The sequence below is a fragment of the Podarcis pityusensis genome, assembly GCF_964106645.2.
Source record: "Podarcis pityusensis genome assembly, chromosome: 1".
In the NCBI taxonomy this organism is placed as follows: domain Eukaryota; kingdom Metazoa; phylum Chordata; class Lepidosauria; order Squamata; family Lacertidae; genus Podarcis; species Podarcis pityusensis.
The window spans coordinates 30001151-30021871 of NC_138028.1; the positions used below are offsets into that span (position 1 = coordinate 30001151).

General features: G+C 45.6%; 1 protein-coding gene across 8 annotated transcripts; it reads left to right on the forward strand.

Moving 5' to 3' along the window:
* The first annotated feature begins 781 nt into the window (after nt 1-781).
* ZDHHC22 (zDHHC palmitoyltransferase 22) lies at nt 782-15579 on the forward strand. Of its 8 annotated transcripts, XM_081001208.1 has the most exons (4): nt 833-1630; nt 2669-3250; nt 13595-13877; nt 14330-15579. In XM_081001208.1, the coding sequence occupies exons 2-3, from the start codon at nt 2683-2685 to the stop codon at nt 13858-13860; spliced, it is 834 nt and encodes a 277-aa protein (XP_080857334.1). In that variant the 5' UTR covers nt 833-1630; nt 2669-2682; the 3' UTR covers nt 13861-13877; nt 14330-15579. The 8 variants fall into 8 exon arrangements, with proteins under 8 accessions (XP_080857338.1, XP_080857334.1, XP_080857331.1 ...); XM_081001212.1 differs by lacking the exon at nt 833-1630 and adding an exon at nt 782-825 and having other exon boundaries at nt 13595-15579; XM_081001205.1 differs by having other exon boundaries at nt 13595-15579.
* The last annotated feature ends 5142 nt before the right edge of the window (nt 15580-20721 follow it).

The window sequence follows — 20721 nt, forward strand, 5'->3', positions numbered from 1 at the left end:
ACAGAGCTTTTTTATTCGGTGGCTCCATTTCCAACATGACACTTCCCACCTTCACAGGTCATCTATTCACCTTTGGTTGAAGGTGTATGTGACCCCTAAAGTAAGGCAAACAGGAAGGTTTTATAAAATTTCTGAAATATGTTTATGCTTGGCTCTGGTGGATCTCCATGGCAGGGGGGAATTGTCACACAGCTGTGAAGTCACCAACTGGGCCTTTTTATATGCCACTACCATCAAGAGTTGATTGCTCCAGTGAAAGACTCTCAATTGATACTGAAGATCACTATGAGACATTCTGGATGAACGAGCCTTCCACCTATGTATTGTTTCCAGAAGCCCATGTCCAATGCACACCAAACACCTTTGGGAGGTGCTGGCTTTTACCCTAAATTATATGATAATGCCGTCTCAAACTTTCTCGTATTTCTTTTGCACCAGCAGAGGTTACCTATCCCTTGGGTTGCTAAAGAGAGGCAGCACTGGGAAGGTATTTCCGCATCTCACACCTGCAGGGAAACACAGCCTTTAGCCAGAATAGCCAACTGAAAGCTCTTGATTCAGGGGCAATAAGCCCCTGGATACCACATGCTGTGGGCAACTGTTGCCCTTATGCCTTGCTCTTAAGCATCCCACAGGCTTCTGGTTCGACACTGTGGGAAGCTCTGAACTAGCCGGACCTTTGGTGTGACCCAGCAGGGCTCCTCTTCTTAAGGCACGCCAGGAGGGAGCAGTGAGCACAACTTCCTTCTCCTTCCTTACCTTCTTTAGTTTTCAGGATCAGAGAACCGGGTCATCCGCAGGAGAGACTCTCCGGAGGGACTCCAGGTGGGAGCGCACCTCTTTCGGATTTCCTGAGAGTTCTCTTCCCGCCCCCGCCGCTCCATAGGCGGCTTGCTTGGCTGGTGGTGCTGAAGGGACAGCTCCCCGCCGAGCTCCCGAAGCGCTTCCCCGACAGGGTTGCGGAAGGGGCGGACAGCTCCCCTAGGAAAGCCGGGGAAAGGAGGGCTCCCCACGGAGCCCGGGCGGGAGGGTGGGCTGCCGGTAGTAGCGGCTGTGCTGCTAACGGGGACTCTCCGAGCGCCTTTGCTGTTCACACCGCGGCGGCTGGAGGGGGTGGAGAGAGGGAGATCAGGCGGGGAGGGGGGGAGCAGCAGCTGGCCCGGGGGCTTCGCGGCGCACAGGGCTGGCTGGTGCTGAAGGAACAGCAGCTTCCGCTCCGCTCCAGGCTTCCAGGTAAATATGGGGACGGCGGGGAAGACCTATCCAGGCAGCGAGCAAGGGGACTTCAAGGTGAATTCAACGCTCCTTGCCAGACAGATAGCCAGACGGAGCTGACTGGGGAAGTGGAGACTCCTGGCAGGTCCCTCGCCAAGTCACCCGCCCGCAGGGCTGGAGCACAGAAAAGTTCCCAGCGGCGACCATCAGATCCGGGGAGCGGACAGAGTTCCTCGCCTCTCCGCAACGAAGGCAGCGCCTAAGTTCGCCTTCACCATGGACAGAGGCAAGGGGCGGCCCCTCGAGAACAGGCTGGGGCGCCGGGGCGCCTTGTTAGCAATGTTCTCCCACATTTGAAGTACGTGTGTCGTACATGGATTTGTTTTGGAAGAGAAAGCCGTGCGTGGAGAGCTGGGTGAGGAAGGCGGGGTGGAGAGGGAAAGTGAAGGGGTGTGTGTGTGTGTGGCGAGGGGGAGGTAGACTTGTAGCAACACCTCCCTGTTTGGGTGTCTGAGCCCCCGCGTTCCTTAAGGTGGGTGGCTGCGTGGGGAGTGGATGTCGGCTTGCTTCGTTCTGCGATGCGCCTTGACGGAGCAGCGATGCCAGACAGGCTGAAAGCCACAGACAGAGTTCCTTGCTGGCGCACCGCTGGCGGCTGGTGCCCGGCAGCACTTAAGCAGCTGTTTGGAGCATTTCCTGATGATGCCCATGTCACGGCAACAGCCGCCGCGGTAATCTGCGGATTTGTGTCTTTCCAGGCGAAATTAGAGCATCGTTTTTGATCCGTATTGCAGCGGATTAGGACCGCCACCCGGATCCTCGCCTCCCCGCTATCTAATTAATAGCGCATAATAAAATAATAACGGCGCCCTGCATGGAAGAAGAGGAACTCCTGTAGGGCGAGCCTCGGCAGGTCTGCTCAGCACACACGCAAATCCTCCTCGGAGTTGAAGGGGACTCGCTCCCCGGCGAGGGTGTCTTGCAGCCTTCCAGAACAGGGGGCCACGAGGAGCAGAGAGAGCTGGGTGGCGGTGCAACCGGCAGGCAGGCAGATAGGCAGGCAGGCAAGAGGCAGGCAACCTGAGAGAGACACTCCAGGGACTGCGGCCCCTGGCATCTCAGTGGCAATGCTGCCCGCCAGGGGCAGGGCCCGGGAGCCAGACCTGAGGCTCAGCGATGGAGAGCGAACCTTTGAGTTTGTCCTCCTGTGCACCGCTGAGCAGAGCTAGGAGGCGAAATGTGTGCGGTGTGTTTGTGAGAGATTCCACTGGGGAAGGGAGCAGGTTGGGAGGGATAAAGAGCCAAGGAGACCTGTGAGGAGGTGCTTCTTTTTCTCCAGCAGCGGGGGGGGGGGGGAGAGGGGCGAATGGGGAATCCTTGTGTGCCTGGGAAACTGCAAGTCCACAGGCTAGGCTGGTGACCACTTGCTCTCTCCTCTTGCTCCCCGTTGCAGGAATGTAATCCACAATGCTAGTCCTCAGGTTCCTCAATGTGGTCGCTCCTGCCTACTTCCTGTGCATCTCCTGTGTGACCTTCGTCCTCCAGCTCTTCCTCTTCATCCCCAGCATGTTCAAAGACCCTTCCGCCACCCCGCTCTTCTGCTCCTCCGCTTTGCTGCACGGCGCCCTCTTCCTCTTCCTCTCGGCCAACGCGCTGGGCAACTACATCCTGGTGATCCAGAACACCCCCGAGGACCTGAGCAAGGGCCTGAACTGGGTCGGAGGAGCCGATGGGGTGGCCCCCGACTGGCCCGATGGGAGCTGCCCCCCTGGCTCGGCCTTACCCAACACTCACTTCTGTAGACTGTGTGCCCGGGTCACCCAAAGGCATGACCACCACTGTTTCTTCACAGGGAACTGCATTGGGAGCAGGAACATGAGGAACTTCGTCATGTTCTGCCTGTATACTGCTTTGGCTTGCCTGGATTCCTTGGTGGCAGGGCTGGCTTACATTTCCACTGTGCTCTCCACCTCCTTTGCCAACCCACTGGCATTCCTCACTCTCCTGCCTCAGTCCATCAGCCAGTTCTTCTCAGGTCAGTGTCTTCTCCTCTAGCAGAAGGGGTGATCTGTGGCTCCCTTCCCTCTCCCCCTCTCCCTGCCAACCCTTCTTTACAAGACTTCCTTTCCCACAACAGCTGTCCCTCCAGCATTGCCAGGATCCTGGGGGAGGGGGCTGTCTGTGCCTATGTGGGTTTCCTATGTTTCTTCACCCATCTTTTGCTTTAATTGCCGGGGCTCCTTATTGGAATAGCCAGCAAATAAAAAAGCCAGGGTGCTGTGCAAAGGCCACCTTGACACACAAAGGTTGGGGCCTGCTCCAGGCTACCGTCCAATGCTGTCTATGTATAATTGAATTGATTCCAAGAAAAGCACCCTGCAATGTCCTATGGGTGACTCAGTGTGGACCAGCCCAAGGCCATTGTCTGAAAGGTTTTGTACATGTTGGAAGACGGTGGAAGGAGCATTTCATTCTTGTATTATGTGACCGAGGGAAGTTAGTGTAGAGGCTTGCAAGAAAGGTTCCTTTTCCAGAGTCCTATTTTATCAGAAACTCATTGGTTATCACCTGGACTTTGGTTCCTCCTGCTCTGAACATCATGTCCGTTCCTGTGAAAAGGACAGGAACTCGTTATGGAGAAAATTAATACAGTTAATAATTTAATACTTCATTTAGGCAGCAACCCTAATTAAGCCAGTTCTTTTGAACCTTCAGATCAACATCACACATTAAAAACATATCCAGCTTGCATTGAAAGCAAATGACGTTCCCCCAAACACCCTAAGAACTGGGTGAAGGGTATTAAGAACTGTAGCTCTGTTAGCAGTAAACCACAGTTCTTGTGATTCTCTGTGGGAAGTCCTGTGCTTTAAATGGGCATTGGATGTGCTTTAAATGTGTGGTGTGGATCTGCCCTTATTAACATGCATAGGATTGCACCGCTAAGCTGCTACTCTAAACACACTTGCTAGGTGTAAGTCCCATTGCTGAATAAGCATGCATAGGATTGCACTGTCATTGTCTCCTAGTGGAGGGAGACAAAAAGCAGAATTGATGCGAGGCACCCTGCTACATCCCACTTGCAAGTGCTCTGCTGACTGAATTTGAAATGTGATTCAGATTCTGACCTTTCTGGCCAAGATCAAACAGGCCTCATCATCATGCTGTTTTTCTTTTTCTCCACACCTCCATTTGTGCCCAGTTTCTGGTTTTCCCTCCTTGTATTTGTCAATTCCCACCCCTACTGCTCTCGCTTCTGAAATTCAAGAACCACACAAAAGATCATTAAAATGAGAAGCACACACACTAAAGCCAGCCCAATACATTTTGCTGCCTGAGGCATAATAGTAAATGCCACCTCTCAAGTTATGCTGAATAGTACCCAAGGCCAGTCAAGTTATGGTGATTCCTGAAGCAGAAAATCTCACAAGTAACTTTTCTCTATCCTGGTAGAAAAAATACACTTTAAATAACAAGTTGCAGCCTTTCTTTGACACCCAAGATCTGCTGCCTGAGGTAGCTGCCTCACTTTGCCTAATGGTAGGGCTAGGGTCATGGGCACACACACACAGATGGAGTCAGTTCCGAAAGTGATTTTTCCCACCCAACAGGCTTGCTGTCTGAATGCATTGTGTTTCCAGAGTCGTTCCAGACTGAACGACTTACAAGGAAGCGTTAATATCCCTTCCTGCTGCTAACATTGTACAACCAGGGAAGGATTGGGAAAAGGTCAGGGGTGTATATATTGGCTTTGAGATTATCCACGGGCTTGTTGGCTCTAGTCTGTTCTTTATTGTTTATAATGACTGAGGCTAAATGAACCCAGTTTGTTCCTTAGATAAAAGGATAAATTTGTATGGCTGATAAGCACACAAACGCCAGTTTACTCAGATGGTAGTGTGAAAGTAGACCTTCATTGCAATATTATTTTAAGGTGGTGTCTGAGAAGAGTGGGGTTGTTGTTGTTTTTTTTAAAAAATGTTGGATCAATTTCTTAAGCTGACAGCTTGCCAAGTTCATTCTGATGTTTGGACTCTGCCCAGCTTTTATAAACTGGAAAGGGAGAAGAAGAGGAAAGGCCACTGCAGTCAGGTGCTTTGTTGCGATTCCTTGATCCCATCGCCTATTCCCTAGCAGTCCTCCCATGAGCTAAGGCATGAGTTCCAATGTGAGCTGCAAAATGGAAGAAAGGTGGGAATATATATGTAACAAATAAAATAAAACTAAATGGTGATAAAGAGTATCTCTCCTTGTTGTAGAAGTGCTGCCCCACGATAGTCCTGTTACAGGATGCCCCACCATGCATTCTCAATCTGAACAACCTACTTGCATGATTTATGGGGTTGTTTTATTTTAAGGCATTGATGTATCACCACCAAGGGCTTAATAACATGAAGGGTGAATGAAGAGAGAAAAATTATGCCATGGGCTACCATCTTCCCTTTCCCCTGTGGCGCTGTGCCCCAAATAAATATAATAATAATTAATAATAATAATAATAATAATAATAATAATATTCTTTTTACCCCACCCATCTGGCTGGGTTGCCCCATCTTCAGATAGGAAACAGCCTGAAGTGGGAAAAGATGGAATCGGTTCATGCTATATAGGTGCTTCCATCACAAAATAACCTTCCTGAAATGAGCAACTATGGCCAGAGGTGTTACACCTTAGGTGGCCTGGAATGGATTTCAAAATTGGATTGGTATGCAAAATCATCATCGTGCTTCAGCATTCATTAATTCATTCAGGCAGCCTTCCCATTTCTAGACCTCCCATTCAACTGTCCTCCGGGCAGTTTACAAAAATCAATAGAATACACAAATGCAATGCAATCAATAAAACAATCTCAATACAAATGACATAAAAACTCAGAACCCAACATAAAACAGATTCAAGATAGCATAGAAATGGAGCAGCACAGAATCATTATAAACACCAGCCTAAAAAGCCAGCAAAGGGAAAACATTTGGTTCCTAGATGCTCTAAAACCCACAACTGAATTTAAATGCTATTTCTGACATGATTAGGTTACAGCAATAGTGTTGTCATCATATCACCTCATGTCCATCTGGAAGAAAATAAAGACATTCAGGTGGTGAAATGTGGGGGAGCTGAGTTAGCCTGCCTGCTTCAAAGCTTTTGCAAACTTTGCTCAGAATGAATAATCAAAACAACAACTTCAGCTGTTTTACTGTATCTGCTTGCTTCAAGAAGGAGATTAAGAAACCATATGTGTTTTTAAGCAAGTGGCTTCCGGGAGAATTTCAATTAGAAGCGGGAACAAAGAAATTGACAATTTTCCCTCTGCAAATGTTAGAAACGCGACCCCTAAAATGAAGCTTGAAGCCTTTTCTGGGAGAAAATGTCTCAGCACATCTCCTGCTACAGCCTGAGCATTGAAAGGAGATAGCACAGGCGTTCAATTAATGTCTGCCTCCAGACCCCCTTCCCACTGTTTCAAATCCATCTCACAGAAGAGAAATTACACATGTCTGGGTTTTTTTTGTTTTTTTTTTCTTTCCAAAGGAGCCTGGTCTCTCTTTCACTATTTAGTGCTCATGATGCCTTCCTGCAACTAATGGGACCTGACAAGGATGGAAGGATGACACTGCATTTAGAAAGCAATGTTGAACAGATCCCCTTAACGTCTCTTTCAAGTTTACAGAAGACTCTTGGAATAACCAGCTGCCACCGTCTCCTTATACTGTAACAAGCTGTCATGGGGATTCACTACAATGTGGTGGCAGAGAATCTCTCTCTTTCTCCCTTGCCGCCATATTGGAGAGTTAACTGATGAAATGGATGAGCAGCAAATTCAGGGCAGATAACAGAAAGTGATGATGGCCATTAGCCTAAGTGGCTTTTAAAGTAAAGATTAGACTATATCCTAAAAGCAGGAGTGAGGAACCTGTTGCTGGGCTACAACTCCCATCATCCTTGACCATTGGTCATGGTGGCTGGGCTGATGGGCGCTGGAGTTCAACAACATCTGGAGGACTGTAGTTTCCCCACCCTTGTCACCATGGAGAATAAGTCTATCAATGGCTATTCATCATGCATTTGTGAATGGGCAGTGAGAGTCATGCAATAACCCCAACAGGAGGTCTAAATGCTGATTGCAAATGTGTTTGGCTGAACACACTTAGGATGGTATGCAACTAACTTATTCAGAGTTGTTGACATCCCTCTGCCTTGGGAGACAATGCAGGAGTGTGTCTTTGGGGGTGGTCAAGCTGCTGGAAGGTTGCACTGCCTGCTGTGGCTGTAGAGACTGATACTGGAGAGACATGTTTTGCTGCAGGTGGGGCAGATGAAGGTGTCTGGTTGTGCTGCTGCAGATGCTTCTTCTCTCTGCACTCCTCCTAGCAAGCCATTTCTCCTCCAGTCACTGCTATAGATACATGACCTGACTGTCTGTCTCCAGGCACTGTGGTTGTCTGCAAGGGATTTCCACATGGCAAGGCTGGTTGTTGCCAGCCTTCCTGTCACTGTTTGCAGCACTGGTCTGCCAATGGGCCTGGTGCCTGAAGCCGACTCCCCATAGAGCACTTAGAGTAGACCCACTGAAATTAACAAGGTTAGGTTAGGTCCATTAATTTAAATGGCCTGTTCTCAGTAAAGGTTAATTGGATTCCACTCTTACAGTTCTCCCCATGAGCATGGAGCCACTGCCTGTCCATGGATCCAGTTTAAGAACTTCTGAATAGCGGTCATGTTCAGAAGCAATATAGCCCTTAATATGAGATGTAGAAGAGAGTCAGCAGTGGAGAGCTATTGCCATCATACTCTGATTGCAAGGTTCCCATTGTTCATGTTGAGCTGGCTCCTGTTGGAAATAGGTTGATGGATTAGATGTTGCCCCTTTCTGGTGAGGTGGAGGAGAAGGAAGAAGAATGAGGGTGTGGGATGCAATTTGCTGCAGCTTCTCTGGGGTTTCTCTGAGCCCTGGCATAGCCAGCCACATGCACAGCTTAAATTCCTGGCTGCGCTACCTAGCCTGTCGTTTGTCCCTTCCTGCTTGAATTTCTCTCCCCCCACTTTTCATTTTACTGCACTTTAATAATGATTGGGGGGATTATTGGCTTGTTTTTGCTCTTATTTTTATTATGCATTTTGTGTTTTTGTGTTCTGAGATCTACAGATGAAGGGTGGTATACAAATTTTAATAATAATAATAATAATAATAATAATAATAATAATAATAATAATAATGGTCTGAGCCATCAAAGCACTAAAGGAGTTGGAGAAAAGGTGGGAATTATTATTATTATTATTATTATTATTATTATTATTATTATTATTATTTCTTATGTCAAGCTAATGTTCCATTTGACCCATCTAGGAACTCATAAGAATCTGTGGTTTATTTTGAAAGAACTGCTATGCCCATTGCTTTGATAAGGGGCCAATGGGAACTGGAGGACCCACTGAGTATCTTATACAGTGGTACCTCAGTTTACGAACTTAATCCGTTCTGGAAGTCCGTTCTTAAACCAAATCCATTCTTAAACTGAGGCACACTTTCCCTAATGAGGCCTCCTGCCGCCGGTGCCCTTCCACTGTTTGGTTTCCATTTGTAGACCGAGGTAAAGTTCGCAAACCAGAACACTACTTCTGGTTTTGTGGAGTTCATAAATTGAATCGTTCATAAACAGGACTGTTCTTAAACTGAGGTACCACTGTACCTAGAACACTAGAACAACCAAGCCATAACCCTTCTGGTCTCACCAGGAAATTACCTGTAGCTTTCCTAATGAGATCAGAAGAATTGTGACTTGGCTATGCTTTGCTTAGTATGGTTCTCCCTGTTGCTGAGATGAGAATAATTCTGATCTTTCCTACTGACCTCTTGACAATATCTCCTTCAAGCTGAGACAGTAACATTACAAATGTCTTTAACAGAACCCTGAAGGAATTACTTGCTGAGGTTTGATCATTATATAAATACCTTGATAAATGTTATAGAAAACTCTTTAAACAGCATCAAGGATTGCATAGTAGAACCCTTGGTCATGTCCGTCCATTTTATTCAATTCTCCTGATATATTTGAGTTTTGTACATGTTTTCCGAGTATCCCTGAAGCAATTTAAGTACAGGTAAATGCATTCCTGTTTAACCCACTGCCTAATTATCCAGCTGTTTGGGATGCTTCTTAGGCTATTTGGAGAAATGAGTTTGTTACATAGTTCTATGAGTCACTGAAGCTATTAAAACTAGCTAATAGTCTGGGTCCAATTTTCTTCTCCATAGACGTTATATAATATTTTAAAACAAACCATTATTTTCCTCCAATTTTCATACAATTAAAGTAAGGGGGAATACCTAGCGGTAGCACCATTATTGGTAACACACAATATGAAACTCATTAACTATCAATAATTTAATAATGATCATCCATGGCGTAAATCAAAAGAATGGGTTTTTATCCTATTACAGGCATTCAATGCCAGGATGTCTGTGTTATCACCCTGCTTTGTTACATACATTTAAGCTGCTCCACTGGCCCTTCTTTACAAGATTGTTTATTTCATTGAAATCGTTTAAATATATTTTAAACGCCTTACAATTTAACTTAAAGCATCAAATAAAGAATGACAGAGTATCAAAACATTACAGACAAAGGTCAAATAAAACACACTTTTAAAGCAGCAAGGAAAACAAAATATTGAACATAAATGTTCAAATAACATGTAGTTAAACGCCAAGTCTGGTGTTTCAGCTGGCTAAAGATCTTTTCTTAAAGTTCAGTCTGTCGCAATGTTACAATGTTCTCTGATCCTCACCATGCAAACCTTGGAAGATAAAGAGATATACTAGAGGGCCTCATTAGTGGATCTCTTAGAGCAGGCAGATTTATTGCAGGGGTGGGTTGTTGTTTTTAGGTTTGTAGTCCTAAGCCATTTTAAAGCAGGCATGGAGAATTTGTGGCCTTCCATATGTTGTTCAACTCTTAGCAACCCCAACCAGCATGGCCAATGATTGGGGTTGATGGAAGTTGCAGTTCAACCACAGCCAGAGCCAGAAGTTCCTCAGTCCTGCTTTAAAGATAAGAACTAGGATCTGGAATTATGACAAGGGGCCAATGCCCTTGCGGGTACAATGAGCGAAGGTTTCTGGTCTTGCACCAAGAGACTTCCTGTCGTACTTTTGGTTTCCTGTGGCTGTGGTCAATTTGAGAAATGTGTGTCAGCACCCTAATATAGCCCATTAAGTTCAACAGGATTGAGATGTGACTAGCTTTCTGGGGCTTCTGAATGAATTCACATGATAAATGACAAATGAAAAGATTAAACCAGCTTTTCTTTTGAGGATGGTGAATATATTTCTTGATCAAAGTAAATATATTCAAGGGTTTGGGGCGGGGGGAAAGAGAGTGACACAAATTGGCACTGTCCTGATTCTATCTATTCTAGTGAGGTATCTGTTAGTTTGTAGCTCAAAAAGAGAACATAATAAAAGCTCATGGCACCTTAAAAGACTAACAGATTTCTTGTGGCATAAATGTTTGTGGAGCCAGCCCATTTCATCCTTATAAGATATAAGGTATTAGGTACAGGGAAGGGGGGAATTGTATGTAAACTGTGAATTCAAATGATTGTGACAGGTAAAAAGTACAGTCTGAGTTAAAGCTTAGATGCATGCAGAATAAACACAGTGACTATTCATAGCCACAGTAATTGTTGACAACATAATCAACCTAGAATTGCTAAGTCAATAAACATCTCCAGCAGTGGTTTTCAGCTTGTGTGCCGTGGCACCCTGGGGTGCTTTGAATGATGGTCAGGGGTGCTGCAGGCAACATTGGCCTTTGTCTCTCTTTCTTTCCCTCCCTCCTCTGATGTGCCCTCTCGTCTCTGCCTCCCAAAGGCTTGCACTACTGTTTATTGCAGCAGCCTTGGATATAAGCTCTGAAGGTGAATGGCGCCTCTGGAAGGCACCTCTCTTTGGGGTGGGGGGCAGCTCAGAGACCAGGGATGGCAGAAGCAGCTGCCCGGAGGGAACACTCCACAAGGAAGGGTGTTCAAAAAAGGGTGAGGCAAGGGGTTACATAACTGGGCTCCTGAGTCCCACAGGGGTGCCACAGTAAGAAAGTAGTTGGTTAAGGGAGCTGCAGACTCAAAAAGACTCTACAAAAAGACAAAAAACCATAGAGCTGGAAGGGACCCTGAGAGTCACCTAGCCCAACCCTCTGCAATGTAGGAATCTCAACACATGGTCTCCCATCCAATTTGAAACCTTACTGGATCCTGCTTAGCTTTGCAAATGTGCTAGCCGATTTATTGCTGCACCACTTTCACCCCTATTCAGGTATTCCCAGACAGAATCAAAATTCTCAGTAAGTTCCAATTCAGTATTCTCCCTAGTGGGAGAATCACAACTTTCAGGACAGCAGCAGAGTGCCCCTGGAGAACTGAAAGAAGAGTTGTGTTATTAAGTGAGAAGGAAGCCTGTGTAGGCAATAAAGAAAGGTCAAGAATAAGGTTGCCTGGGTTCAGTGCAAAGTGTTAGGTTTATAATGAAGCTGTTCTGGTGAGGCTGGTTAGGAATGCAGAGAATATAAGCAGATGGGAAAGATCAGTTAACTGCTGACTTCTAGAGCCAGAGCAGGCAGCAAAGGTCCATTTCTTTTGGCTAACGTCCCAATGGTCCAATATTACATGTGCCAAATGTCTCTAGATCCAATCCTGGCAGAAGCCTCTGGTCTAGCCTACATACATAGGAGGGGTAGGATTAATATATCAACCTCAAACTGTCAATGTTTGGCACATCTGACAACATGGTTGATTCCCAAAGAGAGGAATTAAGCACAATAACTTTGAAAGCCTCCTGCTTTCTTACAGCTTCATATGGGATGAAGCTCCTGCTCTCCAAGTCATAAGACAACACATTTCCTATTCAAATTCTTCCTAGAAGGCTCATTTTGGTGCATTGTTTTATCTTATCTCCTGACATTTAGACTAATGACTGGGATGTTGTTTATATTCTGCAGAATTTTCCATTTTGACCCTGTCACTAAAAATTAGCCGCAATGTAAACTACTCTAAAGAAATGTTGGATTTTAACTCAACTCCCCCCCCCCCGCCTTGATACTGCAATTAAGGAGCTGCTGAAAAAAGACAACTGAAATATTTATTTAACCGTGCAATATTATGTATGCCAATCTACTTGGAAGTTGGTCCTACTTTGTTCAGTGAGGCTTATTCCCTAGAAAGTATGATTCCAGCCTTAGTCCTGCATCTTCCTCCCCTTGATTCTGTTTAATTGTAAAGCAAACCTTCTACGTTTGCCACATTTCACCTCTACTTGCTGTACTGTGAAAGAACTGAAATCAGAAAAACCTACCTCATACTGAGGGAAACCAATGGCCTACCTGGCTCAGTTCTGTCAGCACTGACTGGCAGCAGCCCTTCAGAGGTCCAGACCAGGGACATTCCCAGACCAGTATCCCAGGAGATGCTGAGGATTCTACCTGGGACCTGAAAATGCTATTGAGCTTCTTCTAGCTCTTGGCAGCTGAAAATCTGCTTCTAAGCACTAGCTACAGATTAAGCCACTAACTGCAAACAAGCCATGTTGGCTTCAGGTTTTGGAGGGGGTAGGGAGCTCTGGCAAGATGCCCCCAGGGACACCCTGCTCCTTGTCACTGCCATCACGTCTTCTGGGCCCCATGGACAGAGTGAAGCTAGTGCAGATTGCAGTTCCATCTCCTTGCTTGCAGGCTTGGAGAGAGCAGTTAGCAAGAGTGATGGAAGGGTGAGAGGGGCAGCAGAAGCAGGGGGAGATTTGGGGTGCAGCCATGAATTCTCTGCTAGGGTCTAGGCCCTGGCACATGTCACAACAAACTTTCACAGCAAACTTCCTTTGGGCACTGTGCCAACTGCCTCCAGTATAGAAGTATTATTATTAATAATATTACTTATTGAATTTTTATACCATCCTATGATATGTGTAGACAAACCATTTTCTCTGTTCCAGGATGGACAGATAACATCACACTATGAGTGAATGTCCACATTAGAACATAAGGAAAGCCTGCTGGATCAGGCCCATGGCCCATGTGATCCAGCGTCCTGTTCTCACAGTGGCCAACTGGTAAACCAATCTACCTCCCTGTAGTTTCTTGCAGTTGGTATTCAGAAATATCACTGCCTCTGACCATGCAGCTGGAGCATAGCCGTGATGGCTAGTAGCCCTTGATACCCTCAAGGAATTTATCCAATCCCATTTCAAACCCATCCAAGATGGCGGCCATCCCTGCCTCCTCCCATGGCAGTGAGTTCCATAGCTAAACGATGCAACGTGTGAAGATGTACTTTCTTTTATCTGTCCCAAATCTCCCAACATTTTCTCTTCCCTTCCCCTTTGGGTCTGCAGGAGCTCTGCTAAGCTCGGAGATGTTTGTCATCCTCATGCTATACCTCTGGCTGGGGATCGGACTCGCCTGCGCCGGCTTCTGCTGCCACCAAATGCTGCTGATCCTGCGAGGGCAGACGCGGTACCAGGCGCGGAAGGGGGTGGCAGCCCGGGCCCGTCCTTGGAAGAAGAACCTGGAAGAGGTCTTTGGGAAGAGGTGGCTGCTCGGACTGCTCATCCCCGTGCTCAACGTAGGAAGCGACTATCACCGGCAGAAGGAGCAGTGACACTGTCCGGCACACAGGTGCGCACGCGCACACGTACATGCACATGCGTGGGCCATAATGGAGTTGCAGCACTTTGAGGCACTTCTCTTTCCCTCCCCACATCTCAGCCTTGCCACCTACAGGAAGGGAGGCAACTATCAAGCTAGCTGGGCTGATTCTGTATTTTAGAAGGGGAAATTGTGGCCCGTGTTATATATGAAGCTACAGCAGTAATCTCTGGGTTGCTAAAAGCGTTCATCAGACCAACCCTTGGGACTCTGAATCATTTTCTCACTGTGCCCCTTCTCACAATCTTCTCCCTTCCCACCTTGCCTTTCATGCTTAACTTGCCGTAGGAGTAGCAACAACAACATCCCCCAGCATCTCAAGGTAGTCTGCGTTGCTCTGAGTAGGCTGTAAGCACAGCAGATACTCCTGTGGGATTTGCCCAATCTGTTACTTGAAAGCTTCTTCTTCTTCTTTTTTGCAGTTTTTCAACTGACCCCAATATAGCAAGGAGCCGGTTTCACAAGAACAGCAGAATGTGGTTGGTGAAGCACTTTAAGGTGCAAGGAATGACAACTGCTGGGGAGGCAGATGGTATATGCCTGCACACTTCAGAGATGACAAGCATTTCCCTGCCCATTTCTAGTTGCTCCCCTCCCCTCCAACATCCAGGAACGATAGTTAACAGCCTGAGCATGTGGCCTGCCCAGGGTAGCAGGTCTGCTGGCTGATTTTTATTTTTATATTTTTTAGAGAATGAGGTTCGTTCTCAACCCACTTGCCCTGATCCCTGACACATAGAGCTGTTCAAAGCCCATCTTGCCAATAGGATGAGGAAACAAGCTTATTTGCGGTGAGCACAATGATGGCAGCAGGGACAGCAGGCAAGCGTATGTGAATGGAGCGATTGAATGTATGAAGACATTAAAGTTCTGGACTGTCTTATACTGAGGCAGAGCACTGGTCCACTGAGCCCACGATTGTCTGACTTACAGGGGCTCTACATCAGGAGTAGGCAACCTCAGGCCCGTGGGCCGGATGCTGCCCAGTCGCCTTCTCAATCCAGCCTGCGGATGGTCTGGGAATCAGCGTGTTTTTACATGAGTAGAATGTGTCCTTTTATTTAAAATGCATCTCTAGGTGATTTGTGGGGCATAGGAATTCGTTCATCCCCCCCCCCCCAAATATAGTCCAGCCCACCACATGGTCTGAGGGATGGTGGACCGACCCACGGCTGAAAAAGGTTGCTGACCCCTGCTCTACATGATTGTAAGAAGAAGTATTTTCTAAGCTCAATCCGTTAACTCACAAGTTGGCAACCCACAGCTTGGTGCCGACAAATGGCCCTCCACCTCCTCTTTAAGAGGAAAAGATGGTGAGAGGGAAGCTGTGTGCACATTACTGTGGCTCCTGTGCACTCTCACTGCTGGTGTTTGAAGCTGAGTGCACACGACCATTAGCCACAGTCCATATGCATCCTGTAGTTTCTGCCGTTTAATGCCTTTCCCCTCAGACCAGCTTCCTTCCAATTTGAAAACGTAAGTCGCAGTTAAGCAGAGATGCGTTGCACTTCAGCCATCCGTTGCACATGCGCAGAGGACAGCACATGCACAGAGCTTGGCTTCCTTGAATAGGAGTTTGGAAGGTTTGCAGGTGAGGGAAAACAAGCCAGGAAATGGCGATGTAAGCATGTGGCTTGAAATGCAGCAGGTGGAAACGACCCCATTGTGTACATGCTCAGAAAATGAGGGGATGAGTGTTACTGGATGATGGACAGATGTGTGAGTGCAAATGGAGGGATGGATGAAAGGAAGAGAGAAGCAATGTCCCCCCGCTCCACCTTTTGCTTTGGCCCGACCTCTCACCACCGGTAAGTGTCCCCGTCACTTTCTTCTGATGGAACACAGCCTTTGACACCCCCGCCCCAAAGCTTACCCATTTAATTGGAGATGGCAGGGGCTGAACTTAGGACCTTCAGCACCAAAGCTGTGTGCTTTGTCACTGGGCTATGGGCTCCTGCCTTCTCAAGGGACCTCTCACATGGAGGTGTACCCAAAGAATGCATTGTTGCGAATGTGAGAGAGGGGAGTGAATGAGCAGAGGCTGGAGAAGAATGGGATGGTGTAGGTGGAGGGACTTATTTGAAAAGTGAGTTGTGTATGAGAATTAACAGGGGTTTCTTTTCCATCATGCTTAGGTTGGAATGAAGGAAGCATAGTTTATGTACTTCTATGTGTAGCCAGCCCTCCCCCATTGCATGTACAAAAGCCAACTAGAATGGCAATGGAATTTTACTTCAACATTAGGAATGGAGGAGAAAGTTGGTTCAGTATGTATTTAAAACTGGATCTCTCAAATCTACACTTTCCAAAACAATATGTGAACTGAAACACAAGCTATCCTTTGAAATTTGCACTTATCCGAATTTTGGTTCTTCAACCAATGTTTACAAAAATGCATATTTTAGGAGACGCGTGCATAAAAATGAAGACATTGGTGAAAATAATATTCACAAATGCATTATGTTGGGGGAAAGTGCTTGTCAAAATGTGTACATTAATCAAAGTTGCTTATAAAAATGTGTTAAGAGAGTTTGCACTAAAATGCTGATGATTTTGCAAATTGCTTCCAAATGTGGAGAAGTCAGTTTAAGATGGGTAAAATGAGAAATGAAGAGAGCCAAAACTGACAGTTCCCTATTCAACACTGGTGATGGAACAGAGTCACCCAGGGCGCCACGGGGCAGTAAGCTAACCCTGAGGACACACAGCACCGGCTGCCTGGGGCAACTTCCTAAGTCTGTCTAATGGCAGGGCTGGCTCTTTCAAGAAGTTGCTTCCATAAGGAAATATCTGCTACCCATTCTGGCCGACTAATGTACAATCTGCCTGACGAAAGGAAGAGCAGGAATGGTTGGCTAGCAGCTATAGCAGTACTCTTCCTTTTTCACCTTTGGTTAACCCATTTTGCAGCTTTTTAGTGGTGTTGCGAAAAAAACAAAAACGAAAAATTCACTGTGGTCAATGACATGTGTATGTACACCCAGGGCAACAATGCCCGTCTTGCACCACTTTCAGCTTTCTTCAAAACTCCCATCAGTCTCCAACTTAAGAGGGCTTGAGATGTAATTTTGCATGTGTCAGGGAGCAACCAAGTGAGATAGTGAACTGAATTATTGAAGGGAAGACTCTAAGTAGCAGCCCTTGAAGGCAGGCCCTCAAATTAGCACTTTGTAATAAATAATTCTTTCATGATTAATAGGGTGAAGAGTTCATACCATACATGGACGATAAGAGACATTTCAAGGAAGAAAACCATTCAATCTCATTTTTTTATTTCTATTTTTATCATCCTTCCGCAGCCAAGCTCTGTTCCATATTCTTATCCTAATCATGACTGCCTCTTGGGCCACACCAACCTGTTCTGTCTTAAAACAGCCTCCCCCAATCTGGCACCCATAATGTTTTGGGCTACAACTCCCATCAGACACAGCCAGCCACATAGTCCAAAACATCTGGAGGGCACCAAGTTGGGGAAGGATGTCTTAGAATGATGCTTCTAGCAACATATTCATTCAACTCCATGGGGGCAATTAACTTAGTTTAGTCTAAACTGCAGGGATTAATCAGATCAGTGGAGAAGCTGATATACAATTTGGACACACACCCATTGCCCTGTACCAGAACCCTATAGTGGAAGGTGCCTTATTTTTTTAAAAAAGGTAACAAAATCTGTCAGCCTCTTTCAGCTAAGCACATTTTATGCTGGTGCCCATATTGGATTTTGCAGACATTGAAAATCCATCACTTTTTCCACAATCTATTTCCACAGAAATAGATATTTGTGTTTCATTTATTTTTTAATTAGGAACTTACATCTTGAAAATGGAAATCTAAGCACATGCGCTAATGCTGAAATCTGCCCACAGAACAACCCCACAAACAAAACACATTTTACCTTTTTTCCATATGCAAATTACCTATTTATTTTTTACAACTTGACCCCACCCTTTTGGTACCTGTGCTTTAAAACGACAAAATCAACAACCGAAACAATTAAAGCAGAATAAACACAGAAAATAAATGAGCAGCATTTAAAACCTAGCAGGAGCTCCGAAGTTAAAATTAGCACAGACTATTTATAAGGCTAGTTGGGGGGGGGGGCGGAGAGCTATTCAGCTGGTGCCAAAACAACACAAAGAGGAGTACCAGGAAAGTTTGCCTGGGAAGAGTGTTCAACAAAGAGGGCACCACCATTGAGAAGGCTTTCTCCCCAGTCATCATCCAGCTCACCTCAGAGGGCAGAGGCACCCGGAAGAGTCAACATTTCCTCAACATTCAAGTTAGGGCAAGTGTCATATTTGTATTAGTAACATAAGGAAACCTTAATGCTGCTCTTGAGTTGGCTGGAAGAATCACAGTTACCAATTGGTGCTGGATCTTTTCTTTCACAACATGGTTGGTTCACATTTGGTGGAGAGATGTGGTCCAAGGAACTGTCCAAGTCATATTTCTCACATTTCCATTGACAATAAGCTTTGGCCATGTCCTTGTCACATAGCTTTGTAGTGCCAATATGCACACACAAGAAACAAATTAAATAAGCATATTCTGAAGAGGTGTTTTGATGTTGAGAACATCTCAAAAGAAGAAATTGCTAACAGGTTAGATAGATGGTAGCACACATAGAGAAGTGGCTTACTAAATAAGACATGTGCTTGCATGAAAACGCCTTTATTTACCTAGCTATCTCCTCTGCTGCATTTTCACACATAACAATAAAATGTATTGATTTAAAAAAAAAAAAAAAAAAATGTCTCTTCCGTGCTGTGATCTTTAACTTCTCTTTTGGGAAATGGGGAGGAAGGATGAGGATGCTAGATTCTTAAATAGCATAAACAAAAGAATTAGTTTTATTATTACATAAAATATTTCAAGTTAGCCTAGCAATTAGATATCAGGTCAGTGTAAAAATAAGGCCAAAAAGGGTCATGCCAGCATCATAAAATTTTAAACCATAAAATGATGTAGCTTATTGATTTTCTCTTTCTCTCTGGTTCTACAACGTGTGTCTCTTGTGTAACTACTCTTGGCTTTTCATTTTGGACTCCTTAAATCTTTAATGCTAAATCTCTTATATAAGAAACAAAGATTCATGAACTACTGCATGCTACGTTTTCAACATCAGAGAGTTCAGTCCTGGAAAGTTGAGGAACCTTAGGCTCCCCAGGTGTTTTTGGATTACAACTCCATCAGCTTCTCCAAGTTGGCCAATGGTCAGGAATGATGAAAACTGGAGTCCAATAGCATCTGAAGCACACCAGTTCCTCCACCCCTGCTTGCTCATAAAGATCCTCTGGAGAGACTCTCCTCCAGAATTTCTCCCATCAGCATGTGAATTGAGTTAGGCTGGGTAGCAGGAAAGGACTGTCCCCATGACCATATGCAGACTATAGAACTCCCGGTTAAGGGAGACCTTTGCTTGCTCCTTGATGGTCTTCTGTCACCTTGTGATGACCGTTTTATTTTACCAGGCTTTTGGCCTGCCACGTGATTATTTTTATGTTCTCTTTTAAGAATTTTTCTTTACAGAGTTTTGTGTGCTATCCTAGTCTCTTTTCGTATTGTTTATTTAGGGGTGTGTGTGTGTGTGAATGCTTGTTTACAAAACTATTGTACTACCAACCTTACTGTATGCTTGTGAAACAATGACTTATAAACGCCATTGCCAGCTCCTTGATAGATTCCATCAACGGTGTCTCCGAAAATTTTTATACCTCACTTGGGAAGACAGGCAAACTAATGCCAGTGTACTGGAAGAAGCAAATGTCACCAGTGTCGAAGCAATGATTCCTCAACATCAACTTCCTTGGACTGGTCATGTTGTTTGCATGCCTGATTATAGTCTTCCAAAGCAACTAGTCTATTCCAAACTTAAAAATGGAAATGTAATGGTGGTGGTCAACAAAAGAGGTTTAAAGACTCTCTCAAGGCAAATCTTAAAAAATGTAGTATAAATACCGACAATTGGGAAACACTGGCCTGCGAGCGCTTCACTTGGAGAACAGCCTTTACCAAAGGTGTACTGTAATGGACTTTGAAGATGCTCGAAGCCAGGATGAAAGGGAGAAGCGAGCTAAGAGGAAGACACGTTTAGCAAACCTTCACCATGATCAACTGCCACCCGGAAACCTATGTTCCCACTGTGGAAGGAAGAACTGGCCTCCATTGTCACTTGCGGACTCACTCTTAAGACCGTGTTCATGAAAGATAATCTTACTCGGCTGTGAGTGATCACCAAAGGGGTGTGTGTGTGTGTGTGTGTTTGATGTGTTTTTTACAATTTGATCTTTTAAGCCATCTTGGGTGCTGTTGCTTAAATAAGTGCTTATTTCCCTCACCACCAAATAATCACAGTCAGCTCCCTGACAGACAGCCAGGTCTTGCAGCAGTAACCAGAGGAGGAATGACCGCTGTAGAAGCACGGAGAGAAGAAACGCCATGGTGCATCTGCAGCAACACAACCAGGCACCTTAATCTGTCCCAGTTACAAGAAGACATGTCTCTCCTGTACTGGTCTATACAGCCACAGCAAGTGCTGTAACCTTCCAAGAGTTTGACTTCACCCCTAAAGGTACACTCTTCCATTGTTTCGAGACAGACAGATGCCAACAACAACTCCCATATATCTGCGGGGGGGGGGGAGGAATTAAATACCACTGCCTTGCTACCCTTACCAAAAAACTCACTGTTAATGTCCTGGCAAATACGGTACCTTCTTTTAACCAACCCCACCCACCCCAACAAAGGCTTCCCCCGAGCTTTGTCTTCAGTGAGTTCTCATATTCTCATGGAAATCTTGCTGGAGGAGATGATA